The sequence below is a fragment of the Saimiri boliviensis genome, chromosome 8, assembly GCF_048565385.1.
Source record: "Saimiri boliviensis isolate mSaiBol1 chromosome 8, mSaiBol1.pri, whole genome shotgun sequence".
Classification (NCBI taxonomy): Eukaryota; Metazoa; Chordata; class Mammalia; order Primates; family Cebidae; genus Saimiri; species Saimiri boliviensis.
This window is the reverse complement of record NC_133456.1, coordinates 105,271,770-105,287,865: the sequence shown is the minus strand read 5'-3', so window position 1 is coordinate 105,287,865 and position 16,096 is coordinate 105,271,770. Positions and strand designations below refer to the sequence as shown.

Genomic DNA, 16,096 nt, shown 5'->3' with positions numbered 1-16,096 from the left:
TGTAGACCTCACTTTTCCATCTTCAGGCATGCAACCTCAATTTTTGTCCCCCTGGATTTTATAATAACCAGCAATGAAGATCCGCTGTAGGGTGAAACTTGGCAGGCAGAGACTTGGCACGCTTGTGAATGTGTTTCACTCTCCTTTTACAAAACACGAGAGGTGGAAGAAAATTCGTTCTCCTGTGTGTTTTCATAATATGGTCTCAAACAAGAATGGGCAGAAGGAAGTAAATTGTTTAGGGACAAAAGGAATAAGCGGCAAAACATTTTTGTACCTGTGTATGTTCTGTTTCTAAACACATATGTATCTGTTTATACCTGTTTATGCATATATGTATATATTCATATGTATCTTCCATTGCCTATGTAACAGGCATGGGGTGTCAGCTCAGTCTTTGCAGAAGATCACTTACTCTGTAGAATATTTTGTGTTTCAAAATTTTGTCTGTTTTGTTTTCCAACCAGGGCCTTATTTTTGCAAATAGATTTATGGTAATTAAAGACTATGCTGATGATGAGCATTATAGACTTTTCCAACCCCTCTGAGCAATGACTATACACAGGAACCAAAAAGTGTAATAGTGGTACCGTGTGCCGTAAATTTTCTATGCTGTCTTCGGTAAAAAACTGAATAAATAGGAGAGAATTAAAGCATTACTGGAAGCCTTGTGCGGTGGCGCAAGCCTGTAGTCCTAGCTACTTGGGAGCCTGAGATGGGAGGATTGTCTGATCTCAGGAGTTCAAGTCCAGCCTGAGTAACATGGTGAGACCCCTGCTTCTTTAAAAAAAAAAGAAAGAAAGAAAAAGAATTACTTGATACAGGAGACACAGATTCAATTCATTGGCAGTTTTTCTATATTCTAGATGCTGCTCCCCAGGTTAAATTATAGATTTTTTTCCCTTCACTCTGAATGCACTGTCATTAAGCCACTTTCTCCAACTCCAGCTTCCTAAAGCTATCAATTTCTCATTAAATAAACACTTATTGTCTAATCTTGGATTTAGTGTAACTTGTTGATTTGCGATTTGGCTAGCACAATGCCTTTTTCATTGGCCAATATTAATTGATAAATATTGAATACATTTTTAAAAGAATGAAGGACTGAAGAAATAAATTCATTCACATACTGTAGTGGATCTATTTGGATACATTTCACAATCTTTAAAATATATTCCTTCTCGGCAGCAAATCACACTGCCACGTGTGTACCTATGCAACAATCGTGCATGTTCTTCACGTGTACCCCAAAACCTAAAATACAATAAAATATATATATATATATATATATATATTCCTTCTCACCCTTCCTCAGCTTACCGATGTCCTTATGAATGAAATTCTTCATGGAGCGGATGGAACCAGTATCAAGTGTGGTGTTATTGGAGAAATTGGTTGCTCCTGGCCTTTGACTGAGAGTGAAAGAAAGGTTCTCCAGGCAGCCGCTCATGCCCAGGCTCAGCTTGGTTGCCCTGTTACTGTGCATCCTGGACGGCACTCCAAGGCACCATTTCAGATTATCCGAATATTGCAAGAAGCAGGTGCAGACATCTCCAAAACAGTCATGTCACACCTGGACAGGTAAACAGGCTCTCTTACAAATAGATGCAAGCTGCCATATAATTAATGCATGATCACATGAAGAATCTATAGTAATCAAGTCAGTGCAATACTAATCGCGTAGAGAGAACCACTAACTACATGGAAGATAGTATTTTAAAAGTTTTACAGCTGACATTAATAAAGGTCATTGCTGGCATTTTTGTGTCCCTCCTCCATGTCAGTTAGTATCCTAGGTATTTCAAATAAGGTATTTTGCATAAGTCATTTCCTTTCATTAGCTTAATCCTGTATAACTCATCATAAGAGGTGTCACTGTCGACTTCATTTCTTTGTCTCATGGGATGATATCAAAGTAGCTGCCAATTCCCCTGCTCAATGTTTACCAGTAGTTGGAATAATAAAGTTAGCACAAATAGAGAGGGAGGGAAAGTCAATGGTTTCACCCAGAGAAGCAAACCACAAATATGAAAGTTCACATTTGTGTCATTTGTGGTTTGAATCATCTGAATTTTGGAAAATGCAATTATAGAAAAGAATAGTAAGAAGTAGAGTATTTGTTAGGTGGTATCATGTATTAGTTTCCTATGGCTGTTGTCACAAATTATAACAAACCAGGTGCCCCAAAACAACAGAAATTTAGTGTATTAGAGTTCTGGAGGCCAGAAGTCTGAAACCAAGCATTGTCAGGGCCCCGCTTCCTCTGCACACTGTAGGGAGAATGTTTCCTTCCTTCTTCCCTAGTCTGAGATCCGGTTGTTCCGTGGCCTCTGGCTGCGTAACTACAGTTTTTGCTTCTGCCTTCATATAGCCTTTTCTTCTCTGTCTGTGTCTTCTTCTCTGTTTCTTACAACAACAGTTGCCATTGGATTTATGGACCTCCCAGATCATCCAGAATGGTCTCATTTCAGATCCTTGACTTAATTATGTCTACAAAGACCATTTCCCCAAACAATGTCACTTTCAGAGGTTTCCAGAGTTAGGATATGGGCATATCTTGTTGGGGTTCACCATTCAATCCCTACATATTATTTTAGATGCAGAGGGGCCAGTAAAACAAATGACTAAATGAAAAAATGCCAGCTGCTGTTAATTTTATGAATAATTAATACACTGTTAAGTCTAACAGTGTTGCTAAGGCTACTCGTTAGCCTTAAATTGAATTTATTAGAGAATTAATACAGCACCAGTGAGACTACCAATATATTAGTTACTCCTATCTTGCCTATTGGAGTAAAGCCATATTAACATACTGATAAATCCTGATTATTAGACCAGACACATTGCTATTTAATAAACTAACAGTCCTACAGAATGTATTGATAAAATGCCTCTTCTTATCAGGCTGCAGTGAACTATGATCTCACCACTCCAACCTAGGCAATGCAGCAAGACTGTATCTCAAGAAAAAAAAAATTCTTCTACTGAATAAAATATTGTAAAATTATGTGCAGGAAATATAAACAAGTTGTGGTTATAGCAGAACAGAGAAGTCAGTATTTTTTTTTTTTTTTTTTTTTGAGACGGAGTTTCACTCTTGTTACCCAGGCTAGAGTGCAATGGCGCGATCTCGGCTCACCGCAACCTCCGCCTCCTGGGTTCAGGCAATTCTCCTGCCTCAGCCTCCTGAGTAGCTGGGATTACAGGCACGCGCCACCATGCCCAGCTAATTTTTTGTATTTTTAGTAGAGACGGGGTTTCACCATGTTGACCAGGCTGGTCTCGATCTCTTGACCTTGTGATCCACCCGCCTCGGCCTCCCAAAGTGCTGGGATTACAGGCTTGAGCCACCGCGCCCGGCCCTGAGAAGTCAGTATTAATGGGCAAACTGAGGCATGATAGGATAAAGGCAATTCTCCTGGCCACTGGGTGGATATCAAGATCCATACTTGGCTAACTTCAGGAATCTTCTGGTTGCACTGATAAAATAGAGGCATGCTTCTGTATACTGGTCATAGAGGAAGTGCATCAGACTGTGAAAACTAGACTCTTTGGACGCAGTGAGAACTTCAAATTATGATTCTCATTTGCTCTAAGATCTTGAACAGCTTCATTTGAATTTAAAACAAGGTATTTTGTAGTGTTGCCTTGGATGATATGGGATATATGTAGCACATTTATTCAGTAAGTATGATCCTTTTAAACATCATTAAGTATGTCATACCTTCAAAAAGGTATAATACTAATACTTTTAAATTTTATTAAAAATTTTTTTGCTTTTATTTTTTTATTTTTTTAAATTTATTTCTTTTTTCCTTTTTTTTCTTTTTATTTATTTATTATACTTTCAGTTCTGGGGTACATGTGCAGATCATGCAGGTTTGTTATATAGGTATACACGTGCCATGGTGGTGGTTTGCTGCATCCGTCACCCCATCATTTTTAGGTTCTTAAAAACATTGTGTTCTGCAATTATTATACAGTATAAGTGTTCTATATGTCTGTGAGAACATAATTGTTTATCATATTGTTCAAGTATTCTGCATTTCTACTAGTTTAAATATGTATATATATATATATATATATATATATATATATATATTTAAATATATTGAAACAAGGTCTCTCTCTGTTGCCCAGGCTGGAGTGCAGTGGCATGATTTTGGCTCCCTGTAGCCTCAGCCTCTCAAGCTCAAGTGATCCTCCCACCTCAGCCTCCCAAGAAGCTGGGACTACAGGCATGTGCCTCCATACCTGGCTACTTTGTGTATTTTTTGTAGAGACAGGTTCTTGGCCTGTTGCTCAGGCTGGTGGTCTCAAACTCCTGACCTCAAGCAAGTCACTCGTCTTGGCCCCATAAAGTTCTGGGACTATAGGCATGAGCCACTGTGCCTGGTCATGAATTTCTTTTAATTATGTGCTTGGCATTCCTTGGGATTCCTGAATGTGAGGATGTATCTTTCATTGTTTCTGAAAAGCCTCAGCCATTTCTTTTTAAATATTGTTTAACTCACATGTTGTTTATCACCTGCATCACAAACTTCAATTGGATATATGCAGGACTTTCTTACCTGTGCTCCGTATCTCTTAATATCTCTTTCATGTTTCCACCATGTGCATCACTGAGCTGTCAGTTCTTCAGCTCGATCTTCCTGTTTACTACTTCTCTTTCCAACAGAATCAATCTGTCACTTAGCCAATCTATTTGGTTGATAATATTAAGAACTGTATAGTTTTTTTGTTACCTATTAAGTTCTAGTTGGTTACTTTTCAGATCTGCTTGGTTAATTTTGATAATTGATTTTCTCTTCCACATGGTTCAATTCAATCTTTAAAAAATGTTAAACACACAGTGTTTAGCTCGTAATTGGTAAATCTAATTTCTACTATCTTTTTTTTTACTGTGATATAGTTTACTAGTTCTTCTGGCTGTCATTGATATGAAGCTGTTTCCTTATGTTTTAGAGTAAAATTTTTTATTATGAGATCAGACTTCTTGGATATTATGAGTGTTAGGTTGGTTTCCCCTTAACCCTGGTTTTTTTTTTTTTTTTGGTTATTTATTTTTTATTTCTGGTAGGCAGAAATAATGTCTGAAAAGGCATGTCTGAAACATTTTTAAAAAGTTTTTTAATTTTTTTCACAATTAAAATTAAATGTCTTAAAAACATGTTAATTTTTTTTTTTAATGTTTTACTACAATTAAAAAGTTTGGTATAAAATGTTCCAGGTAGGTTGTGAACCTACCTGGAACATTTTATACCAAACTTTTTAATTGTAGCTACCTGGAATATTTTATACTAAACTTTTTAATTGTGGTAAAACATTTAAAAAAATTTATCGTCTTTTAAACATTTTGAAAGGTACAGCTCAGTAATGTAGAGTGTATTCACTCCCCATGGCCTGTGGCAACCACCATTCTACTTTCTGTCTCTATGAATTTGACTACTCTAGGTAGCTCATGTAGATGGACTCACATAAAGCTTTCTGTGAGTGTTTAAACTAAATTTTAGACTTAAGAGACTTAGATTCACACAGGTGCTATGAATTCTGACCCCTCAGCTTAGCAAGTGCAGGATTGTGGCTATGGATTCTCAAGGCAGACTTTTTCTCAACTTAACCTTCCTTTCACTAGAAGACATGACAGAGAAAGATACATGTATGTATACAGAGACCTCTTGACTTCTGATGGGTTATGTTCCAATCAACCCATTGTCATTTGAAAATATTGTAAGCTGAAAGTGCATTTAATACACCTAACCTACTAACTTCACAGCTTAGCGTAGACTAGCTTACACACGCTCAGAACACTTACATTAGCCTACAGTTCCGCAGAATCATCCAGAGCAAAGCCTATTTTATTTATATTAAGATGTTGAATATCTCATGTAATTTACTGAATACTGCACTGAAAGTGGAAAACAGAATGTTTCTCTGGGTACATGAAGTATGGTTTCTACTGAATGTGTATTCATTCACGCCATTGTAAAGTTGAAAAAGCATTAAGGTGTACTAGTCAGGGACCATCTGTAATCTCCAAAAACTGTTTGTGGGCCAAGTTTTTACCTACTTCATCCTCAAGGGTGTTGCCTTCCATATGAAGGGAGTAGCCCTTTATCTGTCTCCAGTCTGATCTCCCACTCAGTTCAAGCCCAAGCTCTGTCTTATTCGGTTCATTAAAACCTTTTAGGCAAGGCCGGGCGCGGTGGCTCAAGCCTGTAATCCCAGCACTTTGGGAGGCCGAGGCGGGTGGATCACGAGGTCAAGAGATCGAGACCATCCTGGTCAACATGGTGAAACCCCGTGTCTACTAAAAATACAAAAAATTAGCTGGGCATGGTGGTGTGTGCCTGTAGTCCCAGCTACTCAGGAGGCTGAGGCAAGAGAATTGCCTGAACCCAGGAGGCGGAGGTTGCGGTGAGCCGAGATCGCGCCATTGTACTCCAGCCTGGATAACAAGAGCGAAACTCTGTCTCAAAAAAAAAAAGAAAAAAACCTTTTAGGCAAATGCTAGCTCCAGGTCTCACCTTATTCCTTATGTTCTCAGCTCTCTTGTTTCTGTGCCCCGAGCAAGTAAGTCTTACTTTCCCACTAGCTGAACCAACCATTTCAAAATAGGGGTGTTTTTTCCCCCTCTCTTCAATGTAATGTAGTATTTTACATGTACTCTGCTGGAAAGGTTTTCTGTGAACATCTAGTCTGCCATACTGCTTGAAACTGACTCAAGATGATTCTTAAAGAAGAATCTTTCTGTCTCCGTCTATTTACAGTTAGACATGTATGTAAGTTAGAAAATTATGCTTGGCACAAACAAAACAAGCTTTCATTGGAAAATGTGAAATAAACCTTTACTTCTACCACAGTAGTACTTCCCTGCTCATAAAATCAAACAATATATAAATTGCAAATGTTTTCTTTATTGCCTAGTGATATACATATATGTATACACTACACCTATATATACGCATATGTATATATTTATATATACACACACATATGTATTTTTTTTTCTGTTAAACAATATAAGATACATTACCAGATTTCCATTTGGCTGCAGTTTCAATATATCTCTCTAGAATGACTCAGAACAGAATGGAAAGGTTGACCTGACATCAGACAAACTCAGAACCTTCTAGAAAATTCTGAGACAGTCACTGGAGCAGCCATTCGTTCTGTACCTAGCGGATGGATTATTCAGGGTTCCAGTGCATGAAAAAGGCATACATGGAAATATGAGCATTTCAGTAGGGAAGCAGCTAGGGAACATGGCTTTAGGAAAAGCAGTGCATTTAGAAAAACATACTGAATAAAGTAACAGAAAAAAATAATCAGGGAGTCAGTTGCAGGCATCGTTAGCGCTTTGAAGTGGCTGTTCACAGCAAGACAGTGGCCATGCTGACGTTTGACTGGGTCAGACTCTCTGAGATCTGCTGGGCTATGCATACAATGTGAGCCGTGCTGGAAGGGCAAGGACTTCAGCTTTCTGTAATGGGGACAAATCACAAAGGGCATGTATTTCATGCAACGAAGTGCACAGAAGCCTCACATCAAAGTGTCACACAACAGACGTGCGTCCCCAAAACAAGGCCTCCAAAAATTAAAAACCAAAACAAAACGGCAAATCATTTCATTTCCACATCATGCCTTTTCAGACATTAAAAAACAAAAAAAGGCTCTGAAGCTACCCTGTGATTGAAGGTAATAAGGTGGTGACCCTGCCTCATAGCCCCTTCTAGAATGCTGGGACTCTCCAATGAGACTGACTGTCAGTCATACCTACGCATCATCAGTTTATTTTTCCCCTTCATAGTAGTATTTCCATCATTTGAGTATACAAAAATAAAATATTACAGTATACCCCAATCACATTGAAGCAGGTAAATTTTTTTTTTTTTGAGATGGAGTCTCTGTCACTCAGCCTGGAGTGCAATGAATGACATGATCTCAGCTCACTGCAACCTCCACCTCCCTAGTTCAAGTGATTCTCCTGCCTCAGCCTCCTGAGGAGCTGGGACTGCAGGTGTGTTGCCACCACACCGGGTGAATTTTTGTGTTTTTCATAGAGACGAGGTTTCACTATGTTAGCCAGGCTGGTCTCAAACTCCTGACGTTGTGATCCACCTACCTCAGCCTCCCAAAGTGCTGGGATTAGAGACGTGAGCCACCATACCCTACCTTTATCTCAGGCAAACATTTTTGAAGATATTCAGTCTTCATTAGGATTCATGCATTTGCATGGATGCACACACACACACACACACACACACACACACACACACACACACTCTGCAACAACAACAGATTGCTACATGGCTATCCAAAAGGGGCATCTGGGACCCTGAGAGGGAAGAGTTAATGAATGGCCATCATCTTAGGAGACCTCTGAACTGCTTGTCATGTGACCACTGGTGACCTGCTTAAGGTCATTTGCTAGGAGATAACAGCTTGAAGAGATAAATCTGCTTCTGTGGCTAGGCCCTCCCCTAACCATCTGTTCCCTGTAAGAAGCATGGGCCTGTTGACTGCTGTGAATTTAACCCTAGGGAACATTGCAGGGGGCTGCCCTTGATGGTTACAGCCACCGAAAGTCAACATTTATTGGAAAAGAGCACAGGCACTTAAGTGTTTCTGCTTGGTCTTAATCTATGAAGGCTTTCTGCCTTTCAGTCGTTTATTATTATTCTACTACCTGTTAAAACTCTACCCACATTTCCAGGTGACATGTAATGATAGCACTGCCTCGGCCTCCGGTCTAAAACAGGCTAGATGTGATTGAAAAAAACACCCCACAGATATCCTTTGTGCCGTTCATCTTCAAGGAGATTTTTATCCTTAATGGACTATTAAAGTAGCTATAGGTATTTTTATGACAACAGAATTCTTTACCAATGAAAGCTGAGTGGAGCAGCATGGCTGGCAGGTATTTGGGTAGCAACTACTTACTGATTAAATTTTTGAGCCCCCTGGAGAGGCCATAGACAGGTGCTGTGCCTGAATTTTTTTCCTACTTGGTTGTCTATTTAGCAAGACAAAGGGCTTTGATAGAAATCCAAGGCCTAGAGTTGGTTTAAGGGCCCAGTGATAATTAAGTGACGGGAAATAGCACATCACTGTCTTTGAAGATTCCTAGCTGAGGAAGGCAGAGGAATTCGACCTAAAGACAGCAGGAGGGAAACATTGAGGGACGGGCCAACAGCGTATTTTATTCCCTTTGCCTCTGATCATTCATGCCAAATTGGCACAACTCTAGGAAAGATACAATTTTGATATTTTTTTTCGTGCTCTTAATTAGATGAAATGAGAGAGTAGACTATCACATCATTCATTCATTCCACAAATATGTGAGTGTCTAATTACCATATACCAGACGCTGGTCTGTAGCCTGAAGAACAACCCACTCTCTGCCTTCAAAGTCATTATTTCATTCTAATTACGGTGATTTTTAACCTTAAGGTTTTCTGTGTAAAGCCACAAAAAATAATTATGTGGTTTCCTTGGAACTTGCCCACATTGAATCCCTGTGAATATTAGTGAATTAATGTGAAGTCATTGAAAAAGAATTCCAAGCAAATGTTTGACAAACTGAAATTGAGCAAAACATCTTTATATAGTTAAGTCGTACAGTGGTGTTTAAGAACAATTGGAATGCTATGTGCTTGTATTTGTTTTTAACATCTAGGATCCTGTGAATATGGCACTCTTTCTTTTTTTCTTAAAAACAATTTAAAAAAATTTTTTTAAGAATAGAAGAGATAGTGAATTGCTGTGTTTCCCAAGCTGATTTCAAACTCCTGCCTCAAGCAATCCTCCTGCCTCAGCCTCCCAAAATGCTGGGGTTACAGGCATGAGCCACTGAGCCGGCCAGAAAACTTATTTTCAACCCTAAAGTGCTATGCAAATTCCCGCCACCCCTGCCGTAAAATTTGCTTACTGTGTATTTTCTCTCAGTGTGTAGAACCTATGGAAGGAAGAAAGGGAAATGGGGAGGGAGGGAGAGAAAGAGGAAAAAAGGAGAGAGAGAGAAATCCAGGCAAACATTTGACAAAGTGAAATGCTCCAAAATTCTTTATATTCATAAATAGGGCCAAATAAAATGCAGTAAAATTACAGTGATAATTAATAACTAATTGTGGAGTATCCCAAATTACAGTCTTTGGGGCAGACCTGCCTTCTGGGTGAAAGGGAAGCATTTGCCATGTGCTCTATCCAGTACATTCTACCCACCAAAACCTTCCACGAGTCATTTTTTTTCTAAAGCAGTTTTTCATGACTCTGACACCATTCCCATGAAATGTGACATTTTAACAAATAGGATTGCCATGTCTATGAGATTTATCTTCACTCTCCTCAATACCGTCATTCCTCGAACTGTGTATTGCCCTACATGAAAAACGCAGCCTCTTCTTCTGTGCTATGTGGTAGCTAAAGAGTTCATATGGTAAAAAGCTCTTCCCGGGATGTATAAACTGTGAAATGCATTCTAAAATAAAGTTTTAATTACACTTTGTAATTCAGAGCCAACTTCTGGGTTTAGTCTAATTTAAACAAGGGTTTTTCTCTCTTGCAGCCATCTGTTCCTTTTGCTTAAGCCTACACTTAAGTCATAATATTGAAAGGGTGACGTCATTCCTTCCTATGATGTCATTAAACATTTCTGTAGCGACCCAAGCAGTCAGAGAGCTGAATCAAGTTGTGGGGGGAGATGCTTGTTAAAATACAGATAATAGCAAACTGAATTATTTTTCTAGTATTTTTCATTTCCAGTTATTCTCCAATATCAAAAATATTTTTCAATAGTCATGCCTTCATGCAAAAAGAATCCCATAAAGAATAAATCTTTAAAAGCCCTATATATTTGGGCATAAACTAGTATATTAATGCAAATGTACCATTTGCAGACATGGCTTGAGTCTGGATCAAACTAAAATTCTTGACAAATTGTTCTTGGAAGTAGCAAATTATATATTATTAATTATAGGCAATGTTTAGCCCACACATTAAAAACTTATATCATCTCTATTTCCTATTTTTGACATTTAAATTTATGTTTAATTAAGTCAGTTCAATTCCATCAATTAAGAATTTTTCAGATCTTATAGTTGCAGTGGAGCTGTCATGAGAACAGTGTACGAATGTACATGAATAATGTTTTAAAATTATGTTAATTTCAAATCAGAGTATAATAAATTAGGTTATATTCACTTGATCACAGTAATTTCGTTTATTAAATATTGCATTATAAACATTTAAAAATTAATTTTAGGTTATTAAATGTATAATTCTAGTTGAGCCTCCCTTAGTAATTATTTTAAACAGTTGTTGAAAACTTAAAATGAGAATTCCACATAGTTGTACAAATATTCATTGGTTCTAAATTGACAAGCTCAAGGGGGAGGAGGACAGAGATTTTTTGGAATTACTTTTTTTTGTTTTCCGAGACAGCGTCTTGCTCTCTCATCCAAGCTAGAGTGTGATTTCAGCTCACTGCAACCTCCACTTCCCAGGTTCAAGTGATTCTTGTGCCTCAGCCTCCTGAGTAGCTGAGATTACAGATGTGCACTGCCACGCCCGGCCAATTTTATATTTTTAGTAGAGACGTGGTTTTACCATGTTGGCCAGGCTGGTTTCAAACTCCTGACCTTAAGTGATCCACCCGCCTTGGCCTCCCAAAGTGCTGGGATTACAGGCATGCGTCACTGCCCCCAGCCTAGGATTACCTTTTTGGTAAACGATTTTTATAAAGATCATTGAAATTCAACTGTTTTCAATAAATCAGTTGTATATATAAGCATTCTGTTGTTATTTTATTTGTATGCCAATTTTTAAAACATACTTAATCAAGTCTGTAAGTTGTATCAGGGAATGCAGTTTATGTTTCTTCGGATGTCAGGGCCTGAGTTAGCTCCGTGAGCCACATAGAGCCGCCCTCATGGATTCACAACTTGCCCCAGAAATTCACAGAGTGAAATGGCTGATGAGTTACAATCAAATCAAAGCTCATCACAGTGGAAAGGGCACTAGATTGGGAGTTGGAATACTGGGTTGTTGATCCCTTTAAAGAAGACCCATGTTTAGTTTCTTATTTGTACAATGACATTAATATGTGACATAATTATTTCACCAGTCTATTGTGAGTTTCACAACCTGCTCCTTGTTCTTGGTCTTGTTATTTAACGGCACCAATATCTACTCAATTGCAATTCAGGCTTGTGATCCTCCTCCTGCATGGCTGTCCCTGTGGTGCCAGTGCTCCGTCCCCATCCTTCACTCTTGCTGCTTTACTCCATAATCTGGCTAATTACAGTGCTATCCACCCAGCTGTTAGCCTAAAGACCTGTCTCCCTCTCTCACATCCCCAAATACAAGCTCTCCTATCCCCTCCTCTGGTGTTCTGTGAATTCAGCCCCTCATTTATCATTTGAATTATTATAAGTCTCCAAACACGAATCCCTCCCTTAGTTTTGGTCCCAGATCTAGCTTCCACAATCTTCCAGATCTTTCCAAAGGCAAATCTAATTATATCCCTGATCCTGACCTAAAACCCTCCAGTGGGTCACCTTTGCCTGAGGCACAAAGTCCGAAGACCTTGGTCGTCCGGTTCCCTCCTCTCCCTCCACCTTATGTCTCGTTACTCCCAGTGTGCACACAGTCTCTGGGCCAAAGCCACACGGAGCATGTCTTTGAGCGCCCTGTACTGCTTGTTCTTATATGCGTCTCACACGTGCTATTCTCTCTGCTGAATGTCCTATTTCCCCTTATCTGTTTGGCAGAATCTTTCTTCAAAATGCAATTCACCGGGGGTTTTCTTCTCTATGAAGCTTTTCCAGAACCAGCCAAGCACTGTTTGCTATCTCCTTCTCTTTGCCAACCTAGCTCCTAGTAGCACTCTCAGCACTGCATTTGGTAAATCCTGTACAGCAAATATTTGTTTCCGTGTCTCTTTTCCGTAGCAGAGACTGAACTCCTTCCAAGGTGGAACTGGTGTTATTTGTCTTTGTTTTCCCAGCTCATGCCTGATTGCAAGTCGGTGATCAACAATTTCTTGTTAAATGGACGGATGGATAGATAGATGGATGATTCCCTCTCTTCTCTCCTCCTCTTTGATGAACTACACTCTTATATTCAGTAATGGCAAGCTCCCTTTTTGCCTCTCAGCGGGTGGTTCTCTGGATTTCTTTTTTTTTTGGAGATAAAGTCTCACTCTGTCACCCAGGCCGAAGTGCAGTAGTGCAATCTTGACTCACTGTAGCCTTCGCCTCCAGGTTCCAGCAATTCTCCTACCTCAGCCTCCGAAGTAGCTGGGATTACAGGCACCTGCCACCTCGCCTGGCTAATTTTTGTATTTCTAGTAGAGATGGGGTCTCACCATGTTGGCCAGGCTGATCTTGAACTACTGACCTCAGGTGATCCACCCACTTTGGCTTCCCAAAGTGCTGGGTTTACAAACATGAGCCATGTGCCTGGCCTCTCTGGATTGTTCATCTTGAACCCTACCAACATTTGTCTGAATAGTGTCCTTTAAGACACAACTCAAATGAATCAAAGTGAATCGAGTGAAAAAAGTTAAGTGCATCATTCTTCTTTTGTAATACTTTGTATTTATTTGTACTTAAATGTTTTGACACATTTAATTATAATTATTAGTTTAAATATCTATCTTCTGCAGACTTTAAGTTCCTTGAGACAGCGTCTTAAATTTCTTTTCATATCTGTATTCCTAATGCAGAGAATAGCACAAGATAGGTGATAGTAGATGTTCGCTGAATGAATTTATGAAGGTGTGTTTCAATGTGTGAAATGAAATAATGTACCTGAGAGTTATTTGAAACTGTAAAGCCCAAGACAAATGGTAGCTGTTTTTGTTATCTTTCTCCTACCCACGGATCAAATTCTTGCCTCTGCTCCTTAGCTCTTTCTACCTAGGGAGCCCACAGACTCTTGTCTAAATTATCACTTTGTGCAGACTTCCTTTCTCTGCTCAGAGTACATTTTGACATTAAACTAAACCCCTCAGCATATGGATAAGATCTAGAACATAAAAGGGGGTTGAAAAATAGAAGCAAAGGTCTTTCATTTTAGTGCCAGCTTTAAGAAACTGGGTAAGTGATAACTGCATTCTGAAAATAAAGAGCCAAATCAGTTTGGACACCCTATTTTTTTTTTAGCCGACGGCCATATATTTTCCCTAAATTTATGCCTGTTTCTTATATACAGAAAAATTACTTCCTAGTTGAGCAAAAGTATAAAATATGCAGCAGAAGCAAGGATACCATAGGAATGACGTGAACAAGGACTTATTACAAAAATCTCATCTTCCTTCTGGGAAATACCAGGATATTTTGTAAATGAGAATAGAATTATTCATGGATGGCCAGGCACAGTGTCTCACACCTGTAATCCCAGCAGTTTGGGAGGCCAAGGCAGGCAGATCACCTGAGGTCAGGAGTTTGAGACCAGTCTGGCCAACATGGTGAAACCCCATCTCTACTAAAAATACAAAACTAGCCGGGTATGGTGGTGGGCACCTATAATCCCAACTACTCAGGAGGCTGAGGCAGGAGAATCACTTGATCCTGGGAGGTGGAAGCTGCAGTGAGCCAAGATCGCATCACTGCACTCCAGCCTGGTGACAGAATGAGACTCCATTTCAAAAAAAAAAACAAACCTCTCAAGAATTAGTCATGGATATAGAATGCAGAATGAGGAAAACTGGCTGAGATTAGCACCTCTGCTGTTCTAAGATATGCTGTGAGATCACTGGTGACGGGGAGGGACGGGACCTCTGTTTAATCTTCATCTGCTGGGCGGCACACAGATTTCATTTTCCCATGCTAACATACTGACACTCGGGGTCAGTCCTCTCCAAGTGAAAAAGAATGTCACTTGCATAAATGCAACTTGAGTAGCACTTTGGCAGTCCCTGGAAGCCATCCAGCTGAATGTCAATTTCACATGGGTAAGTCACCTTGTTAGATGTTCATGGCGCCAGGTGCTTGCTCCTGGATGTCATTGTGATGGTGAGTATGTCTCCATAGAGTGAGTGACTTGGAGGAGGAAGGGAGCTGCCATGGTGCCTGGGTGTTCTCACTCCCAGAGGGGCAGCCTGCTCTAAGAACATGGCCTCTGAACACAAAAGCAGTTTTGGTTTCTTTGAAGCGCTTCAAGTTTAGAGCTGAATTTATCTTTTCTGAGACTTCAAGACCTCATCTGTAAGATGGGGACAGTCACACCTTCCTGATAGAGCTTCCTTTCGTAAGGATTAAACAAGCTAGGACCGTATTACATACCGGATGATTATCAGGTGTTGATATTCTTGTTTCCCGTTCCACCTCTCAGTAATATCTCAGACCACATTCTACTTATTTTGAGGACTCTCCTTTGAAAAATATGTGTGATCACTCACACTGTCTTCCCCTGGATTTTCCACTCAGTTTGCTTTGTCAGTAAGAAGAATTTAAATGAATTCATTTCCTTTATTTTTAAATTTAACTAATTAATTATTTACTTTTTAGAGTCAGGGTCTCACTTGCTCTGTCGCCCAGGCTGAAGTGCAGTGGCTTGATCCTGACTCACTGCAGCCTCAACTTCCCAGGATCCAACAATCCTCCCACCTCAGTCTCCTGAGCAGCTGGGACCACGGGCATGCACCACCACACCTAGCCAATTTTTGTATTTTTAGTAGAAATGGGGTTTTGCTTTGGCACCCAGGCTGGAATAGAACTCCTGTGCTCAAGTGACCCTCCCACCTGGGCCTCCCAAAGTGCTGAGATTACAGGCATGAGCCACCATGCAGAGTTGAATTCATTTCTTGACTGCCTTCACATTAATATTTAGTTACCCAAAGGAGGTCATCTCAATATATGTCAGTTTAAAAGTTAGAAAAAAGAAACCATACATATATATGTATATATCTCTTGGTTTTTTTTTTTTGTTTTTTGTTTTTTTTTTTTTTAATGACAGCACATTTCTCTTCCCCTCTTTTTTCTTTCTGTTTATTTATTTTTGTTACAGAGACAGGGTCTCTCAGTGTTTGGTCTCAAACTCCTGCGCTCAAGCAACGCTCCCAGAAGGGCTCTCAGAGCCCTGGGGTTACAGG

General features: G+C 39.6%; 1 protein-coding gene across 6 annotated transcripts in view; it reads left to right on the top strand.

Moving 5' to 3' along the window:
- PTER (phosphotriesterase related) overlaps positions 1-16,096 on the top strand; it is a 75,028-nt gene that overhangs the window by 46,307 nt on the left and 12,625 nt on the right. For all 6 annotated transcript variants that reach the window (XM_074404985.1, XM_074404981.1, XM_074404983.1 and 3 more), the window contains one exon: positions 1,316-1,581. In XM_074404985.1, the coding sequence (XP_074261086.1) occupies positions 1,316-1,581 (266 nt within the window). The remainder of the gene's footprint in view (positions 1-1,315; positions 1,582-16,096) is intronic.